General features: G+C 33.0%; 4 protein-coding genes across 5 annotated transcripts; all 4 read right to left on the bottom strand.

Annotated features, from left to right (window-relative positions):
• Positions 1-1,758: 1,758 nt before the first annotated feature.
• On the bottom strand, positions 1,759-8,986 carry LOC123888676 (chaperone protein ClpB3, chloroplastic). 2 transcript variants are annotated; one of them, XM_045937791.1, is made up of 10 exons: positions 8,486-8,986; positions 7,087-7,305; positions 6,695-6,932; positions 6,013-6,208; positions 5,633-5,687; positions 5,301-5,451; positions 4,752-5,060; positions 3,909-4,174; positions 2,785-3,711; positions 1,759-2,273 (listed from the first exon to the last, which is right to left on the bottom strand). In XM_045937791.1, the coding sequence occupies exons 1-10, from the start codon at positions 8,702-8,704 to the stop codon at positions 1,947-1,949; spliced, it is 2,907 nt and encodes a 968-aa protein (XP_045793747.1). In that variant the 5' UTR covers positions 8,705-8,986; the 3' UTR covers positions 1,759-1,946. The 2 variants fall into 2 exon arrangements, with proteins under 2 accessions (XP_045793747.1, XP_045793748.1); XM_045937792.1 differs by having other exon boundaries at positions 7,087-7,366; positions 8,486-8,624.
• Positions 8,987-9,191: 205 nt separating this feature from the next.
• Positions 9,192-11,288, bottom strand: LOC123892143 (glycosyl hydrolase 5 family protein-like). Its single transcript, XM_045941971.1, has 3 exons — positions 11,007-11,288; positions 10,006-10,338; positions 9,192-9,206 (listed from the first exon to the last, which is right to left on the bottom strand). Exons 1-3 carry the CDS (start codon positions 11,286-11,288, stop codon positions 9,192-9,194), a joined length of 630 nt encoding a protein of 209 aa, XP_045797927.1.
• A 1,791-nt stretch (positions 11,289-13,079) lies between these two features.
• LOC123888675 (membrane-anchored ubiquitin-fold protein 1-like) lies at positions 13,080-17,649 on the bottom strand. Its single transcript, XM_045937790.1, has 4 exons — positions 17,262-17,649; positions 16,553-16,837; positions 15,271-15,444; positions 13,080-13,556 (listed from the first exon to the last, which is right to left on the bottom strand). The coding sequence occupies exons 2-4, from the start codon at positions 16,683-16,685 to the stop codon at positions 13,501-13,503; spliced, it is 363 nt and encodes a 120-aa protein (XP_045793746.1). The 5' UTR covers positions 16,686-16,837; positions 17,262-17,649; the 3' UTR covers positions 13,080-13,500.
• Positions 17,650-20,127: 2,478 nt separating this feature from the next.
• LOC123892142 (aspartic proteinase CDR1-like) lies at positions 20,128-21,477 on the bottom strand. Its single transcript, XM_045941970.1, has 2 exons — positions 20,955-21,477; positions 20,128-20,912 (listed from the first exon to the last, which is right to left on the bottom strand). Exons 1-2 carry the CDS (start codon positions 21,454-21,456, stop codon positions 20,128-20,130), a joined length of 1,287 nt encoding a protein of 428 aa, XP_045797926.1. The 5' UTR covers positions 21,457-21,477.

Genomic DNA, 21,477 nt, shown 5'->3' with positions numbered 1-21,477 from the left:
GCTCACCATGATTATGTCATTTTCACCATCAATCCAAACATTTAAAACAAATTTTAGATGTTTAATTTTCTAAATGACATTATTAAATCTATCTTAAATTACTTTTTGTGAGCTTTAGATGACTTATATACAAGTTAAAATATTACATGTATTCAAACTCTTCTATAAAGCCACGATAACTCATATAAAGCTACAATTTATATATTTATGGATTAAATACTCTTGCTTCAATCTTTGAAGAAAATATATAAATTGATGATAAAAATATTTATTAATGAATTTACAACATAAATGCAAAAGACTATATAAACATCTTAGAGCATCCACAATGGAGAACTCTAATTTTGAGTACTTAACTGGATCTCACGTGGACACATCACTCATTTATTATTTTTTAATCATAGTACCTAATAGGTATTCAACTCCTCCAACCTAGCACTTCTTAAAAAGTTCTAAATCGGTCTCATCAATAATTCCACATCAATTCAAAAATGTGTGTGGGTCCCATAAAAAAAATATTTTAATCTAAAGTAAGGTGGGTCCAAGAGGAGAGAGAGAGTTCTTATGTGAGAAGTGGTACCTAATAGGTACTCAAAGGTGTTTTGCTCCAATAGTTGGAGCTTAGAGCATAATTTTTTCAGTTTGTACTTGACACCCAAAATCTGAGTAACAACCATGGTCCATGGGGCTCTTGGTTACCTAATCAACCTGGTATATTTACTCTTTCCCATTCAAAAAAAAGAAACCTGGTATATTTACATTATTTTACAATTATTAAGCTTTATGCTGCTCCCTTCCTCATTACATTTCCTTCTTGTACCATGTGATATACCATTTTATTAAGTGAATGTGCACAATAATTCATACCTGTTCTGTATCATCAAGATTCAATTACAAGTTTTATTTGTCATGGCTCAAAAGATAATTACTTTAATGACAATGCCTTTCATGCATAAATATAGGATCTTTGACTTCATAGCATATTCCCTCCACTTGGATCTTTTCTACAAGCGGGAATGGATTCTCTCAAGTGTGATTTACACTTGAGAGAATAAAGTGTAATCTAACACCATCTAAATTCATTTTATCTAAATTTTTATATGTTTCTCTCTCTTAATCAATGGTAACAAACCACACTTTATTCTCTCAAGTGTAAATTACACTTGAGAGAATCCATTCCCTCTACAAGCTACGACTACGAGACTAAAATAACTTTTATGGAAATCCAACCACAAGCTTAGCACATATTGCAGTACTTAAGTTTGCAAATTTTAACTCTTGTTTGTCCTTGTTTGATTGATGTCATGCCTCTCAGTTCCAAACTTAAATTCTTAACAAAGCTGGATTTAACTCCATACATTAAAATTGAAATAAGCTCAACTCAATAAAATAATTCACAAGTGACACGGATTTTTAAGACCGTTTTTTAGTAGCTTATCTCATAAGGGACGGTTAAGGTTATTTCATATTTTAAGCTTAACTGTACTTTACGAGATGAGTTACTAAGAAATAGTCTTAAAACTTAAAAGAGTATACATGTTAGACATTTCACATCATAATGTTACAAACATTATTGTTGTAATGGAAAATATTTTTGTTGTAATTTATTTGATGAGGCAAAGACAAATCACTTAGCAAATTAAGACTTTAGTGATTGCAAAAATATTTATGTAAGACTTAAAGAGCATGAATCAAGCAAAGCACACATGTCGTTCACGAGTAAATGGATTGGCCTGCAAATTAAATTCGAGAAAAACATAACAATTGATAAACTTCTTCAAGAGCTTATAAAAAAGGAAAAAATATATTTACACTGCTTTGGAGTGATAAAGATGATACTTTGTCAAGTACTATGATATTCGTATTGATAGATAGACACAAAACATAATCAAATATTAAATGAAACCTAGTATAGTGAAAAATAAGGAGCAGTGGCATGCATTCATTCAGGGAGCTTGAGCAGAAGGTTCCATTTCTTGTGGTGTAGATTGTGAATCAGCTTCAATCTTTCTAAAAACTAGCTTTTGCTGTGGAAGTTGATTGTTGGCAAATGCTGTCAGTTCTGTGTCTACTAAAATTGTGTCCTCCTCCTTAAATTCTCCTCTCAGAATACCCTTGGCAAGTTCATTCTCCACATTTTGTTGAATCACTCTTTTGACTGGCCTAGCTCCATAGTTAGGATCATATCCTAAGCTTCCAAGAAGTTGGATGGCAGCATCTGTTACACGGATTTTCATCTTGCGATCCGCTATTCTTTTCTGCACACGCTCCAACTGTAATAAAACATTACAAAAGGAGAGAAGTTAGAAAATCTTGCAAAAAGGCTTCATGTAATCTTGTGGTCGTGACATTAAGATTTTTTATGTCTCTGCAACCACAAAGGGACTACAACTGAGGTCATATCAGCAGAGTTTAACCACAATTCTCCATAATATCAACGATGGTGATGCAATCATCATAGATTATAAGTCAAATAACATCAGAGTTTAACCGCAATTTTTTCCATAAAGAAACATCCGAGATACTAGTAACTGGTAAAATACCAATGTTCTCTAACAATCCAATAACATGGTCTGAAGCATACAAATAAAACAAGCCCACGCACAATGTGTCTTATTTTGGTGGGAGCATATAAGCCAATAAGAAATCCTAGATTAGTTCCTTACAAATGCAAGTTAACTTATAAATCTTATATTCATAATTCCGATTATACTTTTGCAATAATGGTCAATCAAAATGATATAGTGGAATATAGCACATTTAGGAAAAAAGGAGTATAATTACCTGTAACCTGACAATGCTACTTATTTGATCGCGGTCGAGAGGCTGGAAAACAATATATTCATCAACTCTATTCATGAACTCGGGGCGAAATATGGATCTTGCAGCATCCATTACTCGCTGCTTTATGGTTTCATAAGCTAACTCTTTAGGCGTCGTGTCATCATCCGTGTTGAGAATGTACTGTGATCCAACGTTTGAGGTCATAATGATAACAGTGTTGGTAAAACTCACTGTTCGACCCTGTGAATCCGTTACTCTTCCATCATCCAAAATTTGAAGGAATACGTTGAAGACATCTGAGTGCGCCTTCTCAATCTCGTCAAACAAAATAACAGCATAAGGTCTGCGGCGAACTGTCTCGGTAAGCTGCCCTCCCTCTTCGTATCCAACATATCCAGGTGGTGCCCCAATCAATCTTGAAACTGCATGCTTTTCCATGTACTCGCTCATATCAATTCTTACTAGTGCTTCTTCAGTATTGAACATGTAGGAAGCTAGTGTCTTAGCTAGCTCAGTCTTTCCTACACCGGTAGGTCCCATAAACATGAAGCTAGCAATTGGGCGATGAGGATCTGAAAGACCTGCTCTTGAACGCTGGATAGCCTCAGCTACTGCTTTAACAGCAGGGTCTTGACCGACAACGCGCTTATGAAGTACTTCCTCTAAATACAACAACTTCTCCCTCTCCGATTGCTGAAGTTTTGAAACGGGAATGCCAGTCCACTTGCTTACAATTTCAGCAATATCACTTCCTGTTACTTCCTCTCTAAGCATAGACTTTCCAGAGTTCATATATTCATCTAACTCCTTCTCTGCACTCTCAAGTTGACGTTGCAAGGAGTTTAGGCTGCCATATTTTAACTCAGCAGCACGGTTTAGATCATACTCCCGCTCAGCCTGTTGGATCTCAAGATTCACCCTGTCTATCTGATGCATAGATACAGAACATATTAGTATTTATTTTTGATCATTAATCGATATAAATTCATCTTCTACGTAATTAAATTTCAATTATAGTTACCAACTAAACCCGTATACTTGCACTAGTTTTCTACATGGTGAAAATATTACAGCATGACATATTTGAGAACCTTCAATATTAAAAATAGTATATGATAACCCACCTCTTCTTTGATTGATTGAATCCGAGTCATTACAGACTTTTCATGCTCCCACTGTTCAGTCAGCTCCGACTGTTTCTCTTTTAATAGAGAGAGCTCTGCCTCAAGACGATTAAGCCTGTCTTTAGAAGCCTTGTCTGTATCATTCATGAGAGAGAGTCTCTCCATCTCAAACTTCAGGACCGAACGGTTGATTTCATCAAGTGCAGTAGGTTTTGAAGTGATTTCCATTTTGAGTTTGGCAGCTGCCTCATCAACCAAATCAATAGCTGTAATTTGGAAGAAGGTAGCAGTTAGTGCTTTATGAACATCATTAATTGCAGCCCAGAAAGAAATTTTAACCAAACAAACTTAAAAGTCGAATTAAAAAGGAATCTGTCAGAATAATACTTTGATCATTTAAAACCTTCCAAAACGATTAGACTTTGATCATCTGTAAGCTCTCAACAGTAGCCAAGTACTAAAGATTTAAAAATCTCCACAAAACAATTTTAAATAATGCCTTATATCATTTATCCATTGAATCTGTCAAACTATTCTCTAAGCATCGTCATTTCAACGTTTGCAAGAGCAAATGCACAAGTCTTATCCTGTTTAACAAACATCACTAAATTATTTGTTTTCCATAATCCCCACAAATGAATTCACATGTTCTAAAGCACATGATTGAATCAGTCAGAAATGTTTTAATCCAAAATTCAATTATCCTAATATCAAATTTGTCAGGTGCTTATTCGTAATTTATTGATTCCCCCAAGAAAATATATATTAGTAACTTATTGGTAGAATCAAAGTGAATGCTCCTGAAACTTCAGTCCTTTTGCAATTTAAACAAGAAATTGTTACCTTTGTCAGGCAAAAATCTTCCGCTGATATATCGATCTGAGAGAATTGCAGCTTCGACAAGTGCACTGTCAGAAATCCGGACTCCATGATGTAGCTCGTATCTTTCCCGCAGTCCCCTTAGTATTGAAATGGTATCTTCAACAGTAGGTTGGTCAACATAAACCTGCTGGAAACGACGCTCTAATGCTGGATCCTTCTCAATATACTTCCGATACTCATCAAGTGTTGTTGCACCAATACACCGCAGCTCCCCTCTACCAAGCATCGGCTTTAAGAGATTACCAGCATCCATAGCACCATTTGTAGCACCTAACATGAGAAAAATTATAATTGTGCAGTGACTGCAGTCAAATCATACAAAAGTCATATTTTAGGAGATTTATATGGATTAAACCAAATTTTATCGTCTATAAGACTAGATTCCTTGTCGATCTGACGACTTTTTGGTATAAAAACTAATTTGCATCAAGTAATAGACCATTCTTTAGCAGATTTTAGAATCCTCGGGAATTTGATGTCTGAAAATGACAAGCTTTGAAGTTTATTTACCTGCCCCGACAACTGTATGAATCTCATCAATGAAAAGGATAGTTTGACCATCAGAGTCTGTTACTTCTTTAAGAACAGCTTTCAACCTATCTTCAAATTCTCCCCGGTATTTTGCTCCAGCAATAAGTGCACCCATGTCAAGGGATATAAGCTGAAAAGAGACAAGTGCATAAGATTATTTTGCAACTCCAAACTGATACAAACTTCAGGAGTAACAAATAAGAAACTATTATCTTTTTCGCTAAGAAATGAAATTAAGAATAGACTGGCAGAGGTATAGTAAGGAATAAGGATCATTATTCATTTCAGTGAAGAGAGGGGACAGGACATACCCTACGGTTCATCAAAGCTTGAGGCACGTCTCCTTGAACAATTCTTTGAGCAAGTCTGTTTCAATGGAAGATATAGCCATATAGGTCAATATACATAACATTAAAAAGAATATAAACAAAAGCATCCAAACTATGGGGCAAGCAATAACAATTATTTAGCCAACTTGTTTTTGAGTAAAATTATGAGAAAATCTTGAACCACTAGTTAAACACATTTTTCACATGCACCATACTAAGTACTGAACATATAGTTGATCGTATTGCTTCATCCATTCTAACCTATGCTATATACAAGGTATCAAATTTTTTTAAGTAGTTTAGTTTTTAGTAAAATTAAAAAGAGAGGAATAAGCTGTCATGAGAAAGAACTAAGCACATACCCTTCAGAAATTGCAGTCTTTCCAACACCAGGCTCACCAATCAGCACAGGATTGTTCTTTGTTCTCCTGGAGAGAATTTGGATGCACCTGCGTATTTCATCATCTCTTCCTATAACTGGATCAAGTTTTCCTGCTTTAGCCATTGCCGTCAAATCTTTTCCATATTTTTCCAAGGCTTCATACTTGCCTTCCGGATCTATTAACAAATATAAAATAAGGTTTGATCAATACTAAATGTAGACAATCATATAAAGTAACATTTCATACTTGCCTTCCAGATCTATTAATAAATATAAAGTAAGGTTTGATCAATACTAAATATAGACAATCATATACAACAAGCAGCTTCTGAAAGCTCATAGACAAAGATGTTCAAGGATAACATGAATCCACTGCTTCACAATTTTCCAAAAGATACACAAGTCTTCAATAGAACAAAATTAAAACTTAAACCAGTGTTGTCAAGTGCAAATCGCAGAAAACAGCGGTTTGTTCAAATTACGATACAGAACAGTACTATACCACTGCTATAGCCTATAACCACTATTTGACAACATTTTATACTAAAATAGAGTATTGCTTGCGAATAGTAGTAGCACAAGAAGAAAAATGAACAGCACACAACACAACTATAACCATATATTAAAGAATGTAGAATGAGACAAATGGAAAATGCCATTACCTTGGTCAATTACTGACTGACGTCCCCTAATTGACTCTATTGCAGATTTTAGACCTTGCTGAGATATTTGAAATTCTTTGAAGAGTTGCTTTCCAAACCGTTGGTCTTGGATAAAACCAAGAACCAAGTGCTCAACTGAAACAAATGAATCCCCATATTCTTTCTTGTAGTCCCTGGCTCTTTGAATCAGTGCCTCCAAATCACGCCCCAACATTGAACCAGCTGATTCCCCTATAACCTAACATAATTGAAAAAACAATTGAGCTTTTGGGGTACAAAATAAAGAAGCCCAGAGCAAATATCTAGCGCTTGTTTGGATTGACTTATTTTAGATTATCTAGTGGCATAAGAACATGTGAGACTGTTCAGAGAGCTTATAATGAATAGATCACCTTAGGTTGCCGCTGAATGTACTTATCAGTAGCTTCTAGCAGCCGAGTGTTATCCACCCCAACCTTGGAAAAAATCCTACGAGCAAGTCCATTTTTCTGCTCCAACAAAGCCTTCAACAAATGCTCTGTCTCCACAATCTGATGCTTGTTCTCTTTGGCCACCTCTGGCGACGAAACTATCGCCTGCCAGGCCATCTCTGTGAACTCTTGCTGTGTAATCTGCCATTGCATCAAAACCCCAAGTCCTAACATCAACCGATGTACTTCTGTACTTCACAAGCTAAGCTATAATACACATGACATAACAAACAAGATGGAAAATTTTCAAATCTTCAATTTTGCAAATAAACTTAGAAAATCACCCATGTGGTTAGTTTATTGATGATTAAATTAGCTGGAAGATCATTGATATCTAAGTTTTCTACTGGTAAGTGGTACTAAGCCCCTTTGTGGTTCCACTTAATCAGGACATTGTCGACACCATACACAATACACTCCAAAGCTACTATGTTTTGGATCCTAGGTGAAAGAAAGTAATAATAAAAATAAAAATTCAAAAACATATCAAAAAACGTAATTTACACGATGATATCTTTTGTGAAATTTGTGTCTATCTGAAAAACATTTTGGTTTCAGATACCATTTTATTGTTTTGTCTGTAAACTAAGTGGCAAGCACCATTGAAACACACACAAACAACTCCGGAAATTCTCAGGTTCAAACTCGGGCGAAGGTTTCCAGTCTAGCAATATCAACATTGCAAGTTCAACAGTTTCAAATATCATTTTAAAATACATAGAGAATTGATACAATCCTATATAATTTTAGGTAACAAATTAAATATTTATTCTTTTTAAAATTTTAATTAAACCTTTACTTATAAATCACACTTGAATTGTGGTTAATGAACTCCCCTTAACAATAAATCGTCTGGGAGAAGCCGAGTTCAATTCCTAAGATAACAGTTTTTGTGACATATTTTACTTAACTCTCGACCGAATTCTGAATGACTTACCAAACCCTTCCCCTGCTAACCAGAGGGTTAATACCACACAACATGACAGTTGAATTTCAAAGTTCAGTTGATCTCATTGAGGGCCCATTTGGATTAGCTTATTATTTAACTTATGCAATAAAAATTAGGGTTTTATGCTATTTTATAAGTTCACAATAGTAAAAATAATATTTTTATAAGTTATTTTATCATAAACTATCTTGACAAACTTATAATAATAAGTAAAAAATTATTTATTTACATAATCGGTTTTGCATAAGCTCAAAAATAAGTCAATCCAAACGGCCCCTAAATAGCTTCTACTCTTAACTAATTTCAAGCATGGTAATCCTAAATTTTAAAAAGAATGAAATTTAAGATAATGAATGTTACTATTACTATTACCCTTCCAGTTCCAGTTGCAGAAGCTTCACACCGAACAGAGAAACGTGATGAATTGGTTTGAATTGTTCTGCAAAATCCATTAGCAAGAAGCTTCCTTTGGTTGAATTGAAGTGATGATTTGAGGGAAATTGATTTGGCTGAGAAGGAAAGAGAAACATTGCGACGAGAAGAGTTTCTGTAGCATGAAATTGGAACAGAAAACGACGTCGTAGAAGCCATCACTGAATAATTGAGAGTGATGATTGATACTAATCAATAAAGAAGAAGAAAAAAAGTGTTTGCGTTTAGTATTGAGAAAAGAATTTATTTTTTGATCCTTCAACAGTTCAATGATGATGAAATGAACCAAATAAGCAATTTATTTAAAGGGTATTAAATAATAAAAATATGAAAATATAGCCGTTAATTATTAAATAAAAAAAGTGTTATTGGTTAAAAAATTATTATTAATTATTAAATGGAAAATAACAATATTGAGTGTGAATTGTCTGGAGTGTTCGTGAAGAATGTCGACGTTACTCTGAACGCCATATCAGCGGTAACCACCACCTTTTGCCACGTGTGTTTTTTTATGGAATTTGGATTACACTTTTTTATTTTTATTTTTTTATATTCTTCAGTTTTAAAGTGAGGATTTTATTCAAGGTGCTGAGTTTCATCTCTGATTTGGGCATGCAATAGCGTTAAAACTATTAGGTAGAGTTTGTCACTCATCTGGATCCTACAACGTTAAAGGAAAATGTTAAAATAGTTAAAGTAGTTAAAAAAAAAAAAGTAATATAATTTTGAAAAGAGTTGATCAAGAATTGTTCCTATAAGAAATTGAATTTGGATATTCTCGAATAATTTATTCGAGAAAACTCATTAATCACTTGAACTCGATGTGTTGGTTTGTTCCCCTATTTTAGGAATGACAATTTGACCCATACCTAGTGGGTACCCGCAAAAAATACCCATAATGGGTAGGGTAAAAACCCGCATTTTGGGTACGGACACGGGTACGGGTAATTACCCGCAAAAATGAACGGGTATGGGTGCGGATATGGGTACCTTATTACCCACTCCGCCCCATACCCATATAATATATATTTATTTTTTTGTATATATTTTTATATAATAACATACGTATATCAATTTAAAAAAATATCACAACTATTAAATTATTACACATTTTTAATAAAAATGTTTATTTATAATATAACATAAACACAATTAATGTAAATATGTCAACAAAGAACTGAACTTTAACATGAGGTTGGTAAATTTATTGTTTATAATTTTCATGTGTCAACATTAAAATCTTAAAAAAAAATAATCATATTAAAACAATATGATATTTTATAATCAATTGATTTATTTTTAATAAAAATGTGGGTAACGGGTACAGGTATGGGTACTTAGGTACCCATAGGGTATGGGGACGGGAACAAAGGTTGTTACCCACGCGGGTATGAGAATGTGTATGGGTATTTTTTCAAACTGTGGGTATGGGGATAGGTACCACAGTACCCTACCCATACCCTACCCATTGCCATCCCTATTTTATTAAACTCGTGACAATGGGACATTTTGGCACATTTTTTGTTCACTGGTTGCTGATTCCAATCATTTGGTGACCCATTTGACCATGCATAGGAATGTAACTCATATACCAATTTGTTCCCTATGCTAACATTTAGAGGATTTGTCTTCAAGAAACTTAAATCAGTGTCATAGTTTAAGCCAGAAACAAAGACTAAAACATTTGGATTTGCTTTGTGAACAATTGTAGCTCCTTGGCTCATGTACTTGTGCCTATTGTTTTTGTCTTGATTTGGACCTCTTAATTCATTTCTCATCCCTATTGCCACAACCTATTCAAAACTCAAACATTAGAAAAAATATTTAATTATTTTAAGACATAATGCATTTACCTAGTACTCTTGAAATATATACTTATGTAATTATTTAGGATACTAAAGTTTTTGTATAATTAACAAATATTTAGGCTCTGTTTGGCAAAAATAGTTTTTGGCTGAGAAGCTACTGACTTCTGGCTTCTGGCTTCTGACACTTCTGGCTTAGAAGCTACTTGAAATAGCTTCTGAAAAAGAAGCTAAAAGTCAGTAAAAGAAGCTAAAAGCTCTTTCTGAAAAGACCGTTACCAAACAGGACTTTTAGCTTATAAAACAGAAGCTAGAAGCTACCTTCTTTGCCTTGCCAAACAAACCTTTAGAGTAAAGGGATGATTTCGTAATCTATAAACAAAAAATTTCTTTGAATTTGAATGGTGATTTCAAGAGAGGATTAACAAATTAAATTAAATTTATCTTTACCCAAAAAAGACTAGTTGAGCCTTGAATGTATCTTAGATACAAGTCATGTCATACTCTACTAAAGCTATATCTCTAATAAAATGTTTTTAATTTAGGTTTTAATTTGATCTCTTACGTTTATTTTAAGTTTTAAAGCCATTATTTTTATATCTTATAGAAGAGATGAAAATAATGTTTTATTTGAACCTGAGGTTTTATTTGGCAACATCAGAAAGTCCTTCTAACCATTCTTGAGGGTCAAAATATTGGTCACCAAAGAATCCATTTCCATCATTATTGTCACAACACCATTTAGGATCACTAACATGATTATCAACCAACACCATCATACCTTGTTTCCCAAACTCATCAATTATAAAATCAAATGCATCAACAACGGTAACATTCTCCAAAGAAGGGTTATAAAATCCAATTCCTAACCTAGTACCATGGAGATTCAATTTGTCAAAATTTTCTCCAACTTTATAAGTTGAATAACGTGTAAACATATGTTGCTCAAATTCTTAAAAAATAAAAAAAAATTCAACTTCTTTAGTAGCATTTTATACTACTAAATATATAATTTTGGTGTACGCTAGGGCCGCCCGCACACTTTAAGGGTTGTTGAACGTATTGCACACATACAGTGTGTGTTTGAATTTTATCTTTGATCACTTTGTTTAGAATGAGAATGAGAACTAGCAAAATAGGTGTGCATCAAGCCACTAGGTTTGGTCTAGTGGTGAGGGATTTGGGTAGTACGCTATAGGTTATGGGTTCGATTCTCAGCTCATTGTAAACCAAAAAACAAAAATAGCGTGCATCATTTGCTTTTTTCCTATATATTCAGTTTTTATATTAAGGTAGACATTAAAATAATTTAAATTCATTACTCACTCCGATCATTTTTATATGAAACAAATTATTTTGTAGATTTACTAAATAACTGATGTATCTGATGTACAATATATAGACCAAACAGTACATCAGTTATTCAATGAATCTAAAAACCAATTGTTTTTAATAAAAAACCAGAGGTAATATAAAAATAAACTGTGCGAAACTATTTCAATACAGCATTATTTTACATGTTCAAGTATAAGTGTATGTATATAGACACATACCCACATTCTCTTGGTATTTTCTGCTGAACATAATCTAAAATACTTAAAAATTCAGCTTTCTGTAGTATAAAATGTTATCTATGTAACACTCTGTTTTCATTAGACTATCATTTAATAATATTATATGTGTGATTATGTGGCTCTGTTGAATTATTTTGACTATGTTAATTGCGGTTAAGTTGAGCATACATAGGACTATTGGTGTCATTATGAAGGTGCAGGTGTAAAGAGTAAGCATTGTGCTTGATGTATACCATGAATGAGGCTGCAAGAAGCAGTTGAGTTGCAGAACAGAACAGTTAGGCAGGGAATGAGTTTAACCAAGGAGAAGAAATTTTTTATTCATAGAATAAAATGATTACAAACCTTATGATGAAGGTTATATACTAAATGATAAAGACAACTAACTAACTAACTAACTATTACAACAAACTCTAACAACCTGTAACTCCATAACTAACTCCTATTGGTAGTTAGCTTGTGTGGCAAGCAAGAGTAGAGTTAGCTTAGCTTTTGTTATCAACAGCAGGTTAAGGTGGGAATGATAATTTATTTTCCCATTTTCCCATGGTGGGAATGAAACTTTTCACTTGTTGCTGCCTGTTTTACCAGTTTTTTCATGAATGAGAGTTTTCTCCCCTGCACAAGTAAATATTAGTCTAGCTACCCATGACACTACAAATCATAGATTCATTCCATCTATGGAAGGTGTTGTGTTTTACCTGAGGTGGTTGATGTGTGTTGGAGAAAAAATCAGGTGTGCCAAAGAATCTATACACCATCAAAATCTAACGGCTGTCATTAAAACTTAAACTTGCCCACGGTGGGAGACCTATTGGACTCTCCCACCCTAGAAGGCGCCCTACTTGATATCTTTCATTTTGAGTGTTAGAAATCTTAACCAAATATCTTGGATTGAGTCTCTTTTATCAAGTACCTAGATTTGTACTCTAAAATCTCCTCTAGTGGTAAAACTTCAATTAAGGTATGAGTGAGAATGATTTTAATTGAGTTATGGTATAATAAGAAGTAGAGAATGTCTGATGTATATATGAATATGAATATTGCTCTTATGTATAGGACTTTCTAGTACAAGTTGAGTATGCGATGATTGGAATGTGAGTGTGACGCAGTTAATGTGTGTAATCTGATTCCAGTTATATAACAGACATGAAATTAGTTTACAAGAGTAGCAACATTACCATATATATAAACAATAACCAAAATAAAGCACATTCAAGTATTCAACACAGTTAAGTCTACAAACATTTTGTATCAGGCACAGGTATAAGAACAATTTCGAAATACACATCAGATGCAATACAACAAATGGTAAACTTGTAGAGATTTCATTTCATTAAGTCGCAGTGATTAGAGCTATGACAAGAAGAAAAACATCTCATAAGAACTTTAGAACCTCTAGATTCACAAAATCTCCACCAAGTCAAGTACTCTTTGTGTGTAGTAACAATGACGTATGCAGCCAAATAATTTGTGTATGAGGAAATCTTTGAAAGCCAATGATTACGTGAAAACGAAGCATCTTTAACCGTAAACACCTATGATAGATGATGACATTTGCTATTCGATCTCGATGCTATAAAATAACACAACCACATCTTTGCTGTGTTACTTCCTTGACAGCTTTCTTCTCTGTGTAAGGAGAAAAGAGAAACATGTCAATATGTGTCAGATAAAGAACTAAAGCTAAATGAAAATCGAATTTTGGCAAACCAAACAGTAGTAAATTTACAATTATACGTAAACGGTTTCCCAGTTTTGACACATTTTTAAAAACATCTTGCAATTGAAACGCATAATTAGAAATTTATAATTGACACTTGCAAAATCAAGTGTTTTCAATCTATGCAGCAATGACATGGACATGACACTGACAGGCCGACACATGTAATAATTTGTGGAAAATAGAATAATTGAATGTAATCACATATATCGGTGTTAGGCACTGCCTAACACGTGACTAGACAACTTCAATCTAAAGTGTTGGTTTTACATTGTTTCCAACAGAATCAATCTAATATCTACTCTATATTTGTTCTTTCTGCTTTCTTCTCTTTCTCAAATGAGAAGATTCAAGTAGGATTAGCTAAAGTAACTACTAAACTATAAAAACAATTGTAAACTCCAAATTTCAGGAAATAAATGTAATTTTTTATGTGTTGTAAAGTAGATATTATTGTATATTGTTGATATGATCTAAGATGAAACTAAGAATCTAAAAATGAAATTGAAAAAAACAGTTGAATAAATATACACGGGGAAGTGTCAAAAAATAAGTAAATATTTAACAAACACTTCTATAATGAATTTACGTAACAGTATATTACCAAAGACAAACCCAACAGTCACCAAATAACAAGGAATTGCATACAAAACATTGATTAAGCTAACTGTACAATATATTTATTAGGCAAAACTGCACCAAGAGTCCTTTAACTATTTTGAAGTTTCAAACATGTCATCTATCTTTTCTTATGAAAAAAAATGTCCTTTGTTTTCGCAAACGACAACAACAACATTGGACAATTAGTGATTTTCAATTCAAAACTGTAGAAAAAAAAAAGTACAAAGTGGATGACAAATAGTGTACAAAGTTGGACCTTAACTGCTGCAGTTTTTGACACTTCATATGTCCACTTGGTACACTTTTTCACAATTTTGGACGGAAAGTCACTAAAACATTGATATAGATAAGGACTTGTTTGAAACTTTAAATTAAGTTAAAACCTCTAGTGCAATATTGTATATTTACTATATATAAAAACACGATCCTAGGTACAATGTATCAGTCGCCAGACCTTTTATTTTCCTGCCCAACCGATGAAATGAACTATTTCTACTACTAAGAAGAGAAATTGTAAAAGAATGTTTTGGATCCCAATTATATGGTGCACAAGTGAAACAAATCTTGCACCATGCACAAGTATGCTTTCAACATTGGATCAATAAATCACAACTTTAAATTAAATAAGATATGATAAGATTTATTGATCCAATGGTAGAAAACAAACTTGTGCATGGTGCAAAAGTAATTTGTGCACATTAGACAAAGCCGATTATGGAACAGCCAATAAAAGGAACAGTTTGGGAATCATATGACAGTCGACGGTTGAAAAAGAATAGTTTATCATTAAGCTGTATTCACCAGTGTTATCAATGGCAGTCCATGGCGGAGAGCCAAAATCCCGCAATAGCGGATTATGGAGGAAAACCCTGCCATAACAGCCCATATTTATCATATTGGAGACCAAAATCTGCCATGGCCGATAATTGATAACACTGGTATTCACACACACAAAAAAGAGAATTAGAACGCTTTTGGCATTATTGGAAATAAACATTAGACCTTTGTCTGTAGTAGGTGGTTGCAGAACCACATGCATTGTTGTAACTGTACCAGGCGCATCGCATAAAGGGCTCTGGCTTTGGCATTCACCAACTGTTCTGTTGTTCTCCAATATTTTTCCTGCGCTAATTAACTTCAAATCTTTTATAGTCCTTGTTGGCCCAATCACCTTATCTTCAAAACAAAACACAAAACTAACAGTTACAAACAATAATAGGCAAAAAAATTATTGTGAGCCCATAATATATCAATATTGTCTTAAAAATCAAACCGGACATCGAACCAGCTAGACATTTGGATTACAGTTCAACCACCGTAAACCACTTGAATCGGGACGAAACCACGGTCGAACTGCTCAAATAACTGAACCGTAGTGAAGGCCGATTCATGGTTCAACTGGTTGAACCGTCACGCAGGGCAATAAGGAAATGAATTTTAAGAAACAAACAAATGAGTGACAAATAGCTATTGATTGCCACATTTTTAGTTTAAGGCTCTTTCAGGTCTTATCCTTCTTTTTTGTTTTTGAAATGCCTATTTCAGGTCTTATCACCTAATATACTTTTATCTATGAAACAAATGAAATTTTATTAATGCGAAGTATCTTTAATTTATGAAGGAAATCTATCTTAAAAGAATTGAGAAAACAAAACATTTGCACATAGATGAACTCAACATATATTTGCACAAGCATATGCAGGAGATGATATCTTTGACACATTAAAAATTCAAAATATCACATTAAATGGAGAAATATTTCAACTCCGTTTCTTCTCTGATCTCATCACAAGCACGAAATGTTTTGATATTCCCTGTCATTTACGCAATGGCTAAATCAAGGTTCATTCAAAAAGTGATAACTTAAAACTAAAAGCAAATTATTACTTCTTCAGCCTCAATATATATCTTCTAAAATAATGAATACACCAAACCCAAAAGCCGCATAAACGATCATGCGCCTTTTGTCACCCTGTTTTCGAATTCATCCAACCAAACCACCCGCCTTCTTATATTTTTTATCAGTAGGAACCGAACTTCGTAACGAAGGTTTACAATTACAACACTCAAATCAAACACCTAGTGCACCAACCACTTGAGCTAGACCCTGGGGGCATGTGTTTCTCTTAATGCATGAACATTGAACACAATGTTTCTTACAACAAACATGAAGAAAATACCAAAGAAACAACATCTCAATTCTCACATAAATAATTTGGCTATAAGCTGATAAACCGAAAAGAGAAAGCATATAAAGAAGACAATCAATCACAAAACAACTAACCTTTCGGCCATTGAGCAAGAATACTTTCTTTCAATGTTGCAATACTAGTAGCAGCAGGAAAACTTTTCGGGCCAATATCAGAACCATCTGTCAACCTAAACTTGATCTCAAACTGCTCTTGGTTCCCGGTCATGCTCAGAGATCCAAGAAATTTGTAAAGTTAAATTGAAATCTAATAACTTCAAGTTGTATCTCAAAGACTATCAAATCAACAATCTTTTTTCTGTGAATCACTTCAATTGAGTTTAATTACTGAATAAGAAGCTATCATCACTCTCGAGTTTTCTGTGAAAATAAGACACCAACAAAAATTTGAGCAAGAGTTCTCTAAGATACACATCTATATAGGCAACAATCTACAGAATCTAGCATAGAAAACCAAATGAATCATGAAAAGTTTTGAGAGGTTTAATATATTTCTATAAAATTCATTTCATAAGAATAAAATAATCGAAATCAAACAAGTGCTTACAAGAAAACATCATAACATATATAACAACAAAAATAAAACATCATAACATAATTCATAATTTCAACACACTATCACCAAAAAAAAAGTAACATCAATTCATCAAACATCTTATGTGCATAAAACAGATCTGATTTTCAAAAGGGTATGCATCAAATAAATAAAAATCTAAAATTTTCAACTGGGTCAACAAAACCAAAAATTGGAAGAAAAAAAAAACAGAACAAAAAGTGAAACAACCTGAAAGTTTTGATTTGTTTTTTGTGTTTTCTGTTTTTGTGAGTTGGGTATAGATTCCAGTGATCTGAGTGGTGATTTGTGAAAGTCACGAGAAATTGGTTTATCAATGGAAGAAGAAGAAAAGGAGAAAGTAGGTGCTTTTTCTTCTTCTTTTTTATTTAATTTTTTATTTTATCTTTTATTTTTTGTTTTGGTTGGTTTGTGTAATGCAATGCAATAATTGATTATTATTAATTATTATTATTATATTAAAATGAGTGAAATGAAGAAAAGGATGAGAAATGCAAGGAAAGAGGGTGCTTTGGAATTTTCAAAGTTATGGAAATTTGTGGTCAATGTCTTCATTCGGTTGTTGGCTTCTTCTCCCTCTTCCTAATCTCCGAAGGCTGTGGAAATGGAAACACTTTACAATCTAGTAGTACATTTTTTAAATATTGGTTAAGCATAAATAGAGTAAAAAAATAAAATTGTGCACGAATTCTAGCTTAACCGGTAGAAATGCCGAAATTGCTAGTGTTGGATGTTAGGACCAGAGTTTGAACTTCGGTCACTCCACTTTGCGTGTGTGAGTTTTCAATGATTTTGTCATTTCGTCTATCAACCAAAAAAAATAGTAAAAAAATAAAATTAATGTTGTGAAGATAATATTTTATATTTTTAAGATATTGAATGTATAAATTTTAAATAAAATTTTCATATTAATATGTTTAACTAATATTTTGGGATCACCGTTTAAAATTTTTCTTTTTTTTATTATATAGTGCATGTAAAAAATACAAGCTATTTTTTATTATAGTGCTATTTTAAATATGGGTCATGCTAAACAGTGCTCCGGGGTACTGGTTAAGTATACCTAAAAAGGAAATAAAAAATAAAATTTATATTGAAAAGACAATTTTTTATACTTTTGAGGCATTGAATGCACGCATTTCGAGACAAAATTTCTATTTTAACATGCTTAACCAGTGCCCCGGGGGCACTGTTTAGCATTTTCCTTTAAATATTAGTTTATAAAAATAGTTGAAGTGTTTGATAAAATTAATGGTTCAACTAGCTGATAAATGTAAAAGAACATTATTAATTCAAGTGTTTGGTAAAATTAGCGGTTTAACTAATCATAAGTCGGAAAATAAGCTATAAACTAGTGATAAAAGACTATATCAAACAGGTCTTTTAATTTATAAACAATAAAATATAAGCTATATTTTGAACTTATGCAAATAGCTTATGAAATATAAATTAGGTTTTATGCTATTTTATAAATTTACACTAGTGAAAATTATATTTTTATAAATTATTTTATCATAAACTAATTTGACAAACTTATAATAATACATATAAACTCAAAAATAATCTAATCCAAAACGCGCCCTAAATGCAAGTTGCTATTATACAAATGTTTTTATCTTTTTTTAAAGAGTCAAACGGTTAAACTTATATATTAAATGTTTACTTCTTCAAGCTCACGATCCAGCATATCAAATGATTCTACCTTCTTTTACTACTATCTAAATTATACTTAGGAGAAATTTTTTCCCCCTTTTAAGCATTTTTTTTTCACCATTAGTATCCGGCTCACTGAACCGTTTAATCTAATTTAAATGTCAGTTCTGACATCAAGTGATTCTGACCTACTCTTAATCGCAGTTACAGAAGATCAAATCGTAGTCTTCCTTATCACCACTTTCCAATCTAACGCCATCATCTGATCACAAGAGTCTTTCCAGTTTCCACGCATGCTAATATAGTAATATTACTCATAGATGTAAATGTAATGTCTTTAACCACAGTCGCTAAAGAATCTACATGCACCTCAATGAGAAAAATTCATGCACCTCAATCTACATGCACCTCAATTGTAACACTATTTATGTACCAACAAAATCAACGGAATATTTTGCAAGTAATTAATGTCATAGTGGCATGATTCATGTTTGGTACTATTGATCAAACTTGATGTGAATATGTACAAAGTATTGGTCGTAGATTCTATTACAGTGATGAAAGGAAACATTAGCAGCCGATACTATTACAGTGCAGTGTTCAACTTGAAATTGCAAACCTCAAATCATGACAAACACATTAGTAATACACTAGTCCTTATCTAAGACCATGTACCTTAAGCACTGTATGTATATACTTATAAATGCATGTACAACATTATGCATAGATTCTTCATATCTTATTAATGATATGTGTACTCTACTTGTGGTCCATCTCTTATATGCTACCAATTTCTCATATATGAGGATCTTTTTACTAGATTTTAATTTTAATTAAAAAATGGATGGATACTTAATTTTTAGTTTTTTACTCAAGAGCATTTGAATGAAATATTTTCGGTAATTTTCAGAATCCAACATTAAAAATGTAGGTTTATTGTAAAAAAAAAAACATTAAAAATGTAGGGACATTTTTTTAACTGCAATTATATTTATTATATTAGCGGGTCAGACAGGCACGTTCCGCGTATACCTATGTCTAACTTATGTCCAAAACAAAAATATGTCTTATGTTATAGTGAGTTGGTTAATAAAAGTTTTTTGTTGCTATTAAAAAAAATCAAGGGTATTGTTACTAATTTACTCCGTGTATGTTACCAATTTTCATGTGCAAATTAAACTTCATGAACCTCACTTGAAGTCCAAGTCATGAATCCGTTGTGATAATTTATAAAAAATTGGACAATTCTACTCTTTGAATCATAGTTTTAAGGTGGAGTTAGGTTCAATTCGTATCTATTTACTAATAAAAAACATAAGAAAAACACAAATTCACAAAATATAAAATTAATAGTTACTAATATAAATATTATCATCATCATAGTACATAAATGACTTTTTATTTTATTACTTAACAAAGTTAATCACTGGTTGGTGCAATCTGCAGGTTTAAAAGAAACAATTTTCTTTTGAAAATCATAGCCAACCAAAAAGTTATTTTGTGCTATGTTTCCAAAAATTACAGCTCCACCAAAATATTCATAAGAGGTAAATGCAAAGCACACAACCTTGTCATCTATTTGCATAAAGGTGTTAAGAGGTTTCAATTGCAAATATGCACCAAGAAAATGTGCAGTGATTATTGGAATCTCCAACTCTTCTATTGTGCTTTGGTAACAAAGATTTAATTGATCATGTGAAGGATCATTAACACGTTGTAACTTAATCAAATCTACTACGGCTGATTCTAATTTTGAATAAACCTTCATTGGTAAAACAGTAATTGATGTGCCTATATCAATTATTGTATTTCGTCTTGTAATTGGCGCGAATGCCGGTTGTTCTAATAGTATTGTTTTGTTTCCCACACTAAATGCTTGCAAAGTTACGGCAATGGGATCGATTTGTTTTATGGGTGTTGAGACGGTTTGAGGACCGGAAACCACGGCCGCATCACCAAAGTTGAGTGTACTTGAGGTGTTAGAGTTGGAAAAAAATGGCACCAAACAATACGAGAATTTACCACCGATTGAATAATCCAATTGTGATGTAAGAGACAAAGGTCCGCCTCCAAGGCCAATCATGCCAGAAACTTTCCCCTCTAATGGGAAACCTCCGGCATTTTTATGTTCGCATCCTATCACAATTCCAGGGAATGAGATAGGAGAGCCGGTCGTAGAGTTCAGAGTAAACGTATCGGAACTAAGATCTCCTTGTGAATATGATGAATTTTTTACAAGGTGATACTTACAATTGTCGGAAATGCACTTGGCATAACGCAAATAATAACATTTGGAGTGATCGCAAGGAATATTTGTGTAGGTTGACGATTTTGAAGGATCAAATATGGGTGATGTTAGGTTAAGGCAGGGGTTACATGGTTTGCATTGAAACCAAATCATGTCAATTAGCAAATCAAGATAACCATACATTTGAAATGGTGGCGAACCAATCGAGTAGCTCATGATGTGACCGACACCCAAATATGGTGTTAAATTGGATACTAGTGTGTTAGTGTGGGAAGAAGCATAAAACATTTGGTTAACATATTTGGCCCTATTGATGGAATGATGCACACTATTGGAAATTCTTTGAAATTTTGTTTCTGTGGGATTGTACAATGGTGATCTTGAAGAGTCACGATGAATGAGTTCAACACTAAATCCGTTGTTTTGACTTGTTGAAAGGGATACTCCAAAACAACAAAGTAAAAGAAGAACACCAAATCCATAAGATGGTATTGGTATTGACATTTTTGTAGGGACTATTCAGAA

The sequence above is a fragment of the Trifolium pratense genome, linkage group LG6, assembly GCF_020283565.1.
Source record: "Trifolium pratense cultivar HEN17-A07 linkage group LG6, ARS_RC_1.1, whole genome shotgun sequence".
Lineage (NCBI taxonomy): Eukaryota > Viridiplantae > Streptophyta > Magnoliopsida > Fabales > Fabaceae > Trifolium > Trifolium pratense.
Note: the sequence above shows the minus strand (reverse complement) of the source record. Positions and strands in the feature narration are given on the sequence as shown.